This window comes from Zingiber officinale, chromosome 2A (genome assembly GCF_018446385.1).
Source record: "Zingiber officinale cultivar Zhangliang chromosome 2A, Zo_v1.1, whole genome shotgun sequence".
Lineage (NCBI taxonomy): Eukaryota > Viridiplantae > Streptophyta > Magnoliopsida > Zingiberales > Zingiberaceae > Zingiber > Zingiber officinale.
In genome coordinates, this window is record NC_055988.1 from 116,008,887 (window position 1) to 116,014,637 (window position 5,751).

At 45.1% G+C, this 5,751-nt stretch overlaps 1 protein-coding gene across 1 annotated transcript; it reads left to right on the plus strand.

Annotated features, from left to right (window-relative positions):
* Positions 1-341: 341 nt before the first annotated feature.
* Positions 342-1,022, plus strand: LOC122043924. The gene has a single exon (XM_042604486.1). It carries the CDS (start codon positions 342-344, stop codon positions 1,020-1,022), a length of 681 nt encoding a protein of 226 aa, XP_042460420.1.
* The last annotated feature ends 4,729 nt before the right edge of the window (positions 1,023-5,751 follow it).

A 5,751-nucleotide genomic window follows, 5' to 3' on the forward strand; every position in this document is an offset into this window, starting at 1 on the left:
ATCATTAAGTAATTTACATACTAAATTAGCGTCCATCATTAAGTAATTTGCATACTAACACTAGACGGCTAGATTTCCAAAACTTATTAAAGATAAAACAAATGCATGGACTAAAGAGAAAGAGTACAAGCTATCTTGTAGTTATATTCCTTCTCAGTCAAACTCATTCAACATTTGTTTTGTTTTTTTTAAAATAAAAGAGTGAATTAAAAAAACAAAAGCACACGTGTATAACGCCCCGGCGCCCTTTTTTTCTACTCCCCCTCCCCTCTCCTAATTCACAATCGTCTCTCTTCAGTTCCACCATGATCTGCTAGTAGTTATACAAGAACAGAGCAGAGATGGGTTTCAAACCCCTCACTCTCCATCTCATGCCCTGGTGCTTCCACGTGGCCGGCGCCTCCCCGTGGCTTCCCAGCGACGCAGCTACCGACACCGCCGCCGACCCTCCACCGTCCAACCGATCCGTCCGCCTGCTGGGCGCTGACGGCCGGATCCGCATCCAACACCTGCCCGTCTCGGCCGGCGATCTCATGGACGCGCACCCTCTCCACCTCCTCTGCCGCTCCGACGGCCTCGTCATCGGCCAGCCCGTCCCCTGCCTAGCCCCCGAAGAGTTCCTCCTCCCCGGCCGCACCTACTTCCTCCTCCCCGCTCATCTATTTCGACCCGCCACCCCCCTCTCCTTCTCCTCCCTCGCATCCTGCCTCGGCGACTTTCTCAAGCGATCCGGCGGATGCTCGCCGATTCGACCGATCGAGTTCCAGAAGACGCCCGCCGGAAGGCTCCAGGTCCGCGTGTCCGATGAGTACCTGGATCGGCTGGCGGAGGAGGAGGCCGCGGAGGAGAGAAGAGGGCGGGGGGTGTGCACGACGGAGGAGTTGGCCAAGGACTACAAGCAGTTGGTGAGATGCCGTTCGTGGAAGCCGAAGCTGGAGACGATCAAAGAGTCGGAGCGGAGCCGCGGCATTTGGGGGTATCGGACGAAGGAAGAGGAGCGCCCAAAACCAGAGCGCCACTAATCACGGAAAAGAAGACAGAGACTGATATAAGGCGGCGATATCGTACATATCATTATTCCGTTATACATATATATCAAGTCATGTGTTATAAATTGTTAAATCGGCCTAAAAACCTTGTTTAAGTATTTTGGCTGTTACACAAGTGGGATTGAAATATTTGAAAGGAGAATACGATATGCTGACTGTTACGTGAGTAAGTATTTGTGTAACGGGAGAAGGACTTGGTGCCAGGCCAGCTGACAAGTGAGACGAAGAAGGTGAAGAAGGCTGACACGGCGAGAATCTATTCCCCCTCTGCCCTTTTTTCCTTTCTGTGGGCTCGGAGCGGAAGCGTGGTTGGTGCTCGTGAGAGAAGTAGGGGCCTGAGAAGCTGAAGAGGGAGCGCCTTGCCTTGCCTGGGAGAAGACGACGAAAAAGTAGTCAAAGTCGATACACACGTTTAGGTGACTTGGGAGGCTAGGCTGCGAAGGAGGGTGGGTGTTTTGATTTTCTTTTTTCCAACACGTGCGGGAGACGTTGAGAAGGAAATGGTATTAATTTGAGTCTAGACATTATTGTTGATCGATGAGGTATTGCTCTTTTTCATCTATCGCCCCGCGTAACTCGAGCTGATGCAAATTATCATGCATAATGAATCATGAAACCACGTGGTAGAAGAGGGGCTTTATGGTCATTTCAGTTTTTTTTTTTAACCCTTTTCTTTTGGATTTCCACAGAAGACGGGAGGAGGGGGCCGCTCCCTCTTTTCTCTCCCCGGGACCATTTATTCGGGAGTAAGTGAGGGAAGAATCAAGGATAGGAAGGGGAGAACTTATTATGGAGTGAGTAACGAGGGAATTGGGAGAGACGGGTGAGTTTAATCCCTTCTAAGTAGAATTTCTTACACCTTGAATCGGGGTGTCTTGTTTCAATTTTATCCCTTTTTAATAGCCGACTTCGGATGTCGAGCACGACGACGCGGTTGCTATCCGTGGTGGTGACGGCCATGTAGCAATTATCGACCTTGTTCCACACGAGGCGGAGAAGAAGGGTGTCGAGGTGAGGACTCTTGTAGATGAGAGATGGTGCTACGCCTGCTACGAGGGTTGCATTGCCCTATCCAGCGACGAGTTCGTGGAGATGTTGGTGGTCGACGGTATACCTTTGTGTTAGAGCTCTTTTGAGGTGCAAGGAGAGGTGTCGGTGAGGGTTTTCGGCACCTAGGCTCTCACGATGCGCTGCACGATGCACGACATTCAATTTTAGGACATTAAGTTCGTCAACGGCGTGCTCAAAATCACACGATTGTTAATCCACAACGGCACCAAATCGTTGTTCTTGAACCTAATCGTGTTGGAACAATGCCATCCCGACTGAACCAAGGACATCACCTCCTACATCATCTTCATGATCAACTCGAAGGATGACGTGAGCTACATGCACTACCGGGGGATCATCGAACATTGGCTGGGCAATGACGGCGAGGTGGCGAACCTGCTCAACAAGCTGTGCCTGGAGGTGTTGTTCGACTTCGATGACAGCTACCTGTCGGAGAGGGTGAACAGATACTACAACCACTAGTGGAACACGCGGAGCCCGAGCTTGAAACACAGGTACTTTGGGAACCCGTGGGTAGTCATCTCCTTGATCGCCACCGTCTTTTTGTTGCTGCTCACCTGTGCACTGACCTTCTACTCTATTGTGGCTGCCTCTTCTTCCTCTTCAGAGTTAACAATCAGAGGAAATGCCGACTGAGTATTTTTCATAATTTTATATATTTAACTTTTATTTTCCTCCCTATTAATTTTCTCTTCCTCCCAAACAAGAGAAACAAAAATACTTTACTTCTTCTTTCTTCCCCTCTTCCTTCTGTTAATGAATTTTTCCTCATCCCATCCAAATAGAGGTTGAGGGAGAGAATCCTAATTTTTCCTGACACCGCCACTACTTTACCCCCTCTCTCACGTGATCCCACCAATTGTCTCTCATGCCTTGCGACACTTACGCCTCCCTCTCCTCCTCTCCCTCACGCACCTCAACAAGTCCGTTGTTGGTCACGTTGCCTTTTGTCTCATGCTTAGGCACACCTCCATCATCAGCCCTCACACCCTAGCAGTGCTACACCACCAGGTATGCTTCCAATGTCGATTCAGTGCAGATCTTTTGCTACCATACGCCTCTGACGCCGATCTAGCACAGATCCCCTCACTATCGGAGCACATTGCTCCCTCGAGCCAAATCCTGTTGCCACCCCTTTTTGGCTCGTGCTAGGCACTGCCGCCTAAGATGTCTCCGATTTTTGAGCTCCTGGAGTCCTCAAACTCTTGGAGCCCTCACATATCCAAAGCAGCTATGCTCGCCTACGCTAACCAACAAATTCAGCGCTCCATTTGGCTCTTTTGATCCTGATCCAGTTGGTCCACCTAGCTCCAGGGGCTCATCTTCCTAATTGGATACTTCAAGGGCCCAACTACTCGATCGGATATTCAAGGGGCCTAGCTCCCTGATGAGATACTCTAGTAGCCCCCTGAACAGATATCCCGCTCATGTTTGATCGACTGTGTTGTTCGGGTGCTCCTGCTCACTCCACTCCGACCCAACGTCTCTCCCAAGCCTAAAAATCCAGGCGTTCCAGCACGTGGACTAACGTGACACATAGAGTAGTATGGTGGATGCAACGTGATCCTACGAGATCTCATATAGTGCAAGACCTGTCAAAAATACACCATCTCCTTTGATAGTCACAAATGTAACACATCACTCCTTCGTGCTATAAAAAGTCATACCACTGCAGGCCAAGGTACGCGCACATATAGTGATACAAATTATTTTACCACATTGTTTATCTTCATCATGCTTATCGCGAAAGGCTGACTTGAGCGTCGGAGTGGCTACGCCAAGAACCCCTTGGCCTGCTTACTGACGTTCCTTCTTCTTCTTCCACCTTGTGATGTTGTAGGTGATCTCCCTTCAAGGTCTTCTTCTGGTCAACCTTAAAGCCATCACTGGTGGTCAAGTTTCACCGATTTAGACGGGATCAATATATAATCTTGATTATGTAATTATCAGGTAATCACTTAAGCAAGATTATGGGGAATAAAACATTATCTAATATTATTTGGTTCAATTCTAGATAATATTATAACCTAATTTAACACTTACTATATTACCTTTGGTTTAATTATTTTAATAGGATAGTATATTTAAGGGATGAGGAAATCTATTTAAATTATCCTATTAAGATAAAAGTTGATTCAATTAATTAATTAAAGTTTAATTAAAACTAAAGTTCAATTATCATGGCATTGTGTCGTTGTCTTCATCTTCGTCATCTTTCGTCCGCTTCGGTCGTCATTGTCGCTATGCTTAGAAACTGTTATTTGCTCGCTTCACCCGGTATCACTGTGCCTCAGAAACTACCGATTGTTGTCGTTGTGCTCTCACAACCTCTAATCGCATCGTCCTTCACCGTCCGCTCCTTCCTCGCCCTAGATGCCTACTTTGCACGTCATCGTTGTGCCTTAAAAATCGTCAACCATCGTCACTGTGCTCTCATAAGCGCTGCCCATGTCATCCTTCACTATTTGCTCCTTCCTCGTTCTTGACGCTAGGCATGATAGTGATTATCCTATGGGCTAATAAAAATGATGAATTGAGGAGAAGACAAGAAGACGACCTAAAAAAACAAGGAGAAAACCTTCGTTTGCCAAAAAAAAGGAAACTTTGTTAATAATAGAAGGATGAATCCTCAAATAACTAAACATTTCTTTATATAAACTCTAGATCCTAAAACTCAAATAAAGGAAAGAAATCCTAATATGTAGATCCTAATTCTTATCTTGTAAAGAAAGAAAAGAACTTATGGTTAAACTCTTCACAACTTATCAATGGATATAATCCTTTTATCCATATGGGCTTAGATGTTCTTATTTGGACATCTTGCACGCTTGGGCTACTGAATTTATAAACTTAATTTCTTAGTGTGGATATTAGCAGAAATTTGATTGAAACTTTAGCATGGGCTCATAATCGCACACCTTTGGCTAATTTGATTCGATAGAGAGATAAGTCAGTAGCTCTTTCCATTATACAAGCAAGATTGTTCGGATTAGTCCACTTTTTCGTAGGTTATATATTTACTTATGTAGCTTTATGCAGCTTTCTTGATTACCTCTACATTAGGAAAATTTGATTAATTTAGTTATTTATTATTTTTTCATATACTATATTAGTAACAATCTCATTTGTTTCAATAGATAGGGAAGATGATGATCCACCTTATATTTTTGCACCTAGGATCTGAACTCTATCATAAATAATAATAGGAACTGAACATTATATTAGGGAAGCAAAAGTACGATTCAAAGGGAGAAGAAAGGTAGAAATTGGAAAAAAAAAATATCATTTGATTCGTCGATCCTAAAAAAAAACAAAACAAGCAAAGTTTCATCATTGAGTGAAAAATGAGAAATTCATATAAAATTGTAATCTCCACCACATAATAGCACAATACACATCTCCATCAGTGTTGTTTTTTGGGATATTCGAATACATACTTAGGGAAATGTTTCATACATGTTTATTACTAGGCGCAATAAGATCAAGCTGGTAAGGAGAAAAATATCCTTTCCTATTTGTATAAATTTTTATGATTTATGATTATGGAGTAGTAGACCCGACCCCGGGCCGGGTCTGGCCCGGACCCGGCCCGGGCCCGTAACCGGTACACGGGCCGGTTGCCCGTTGACCC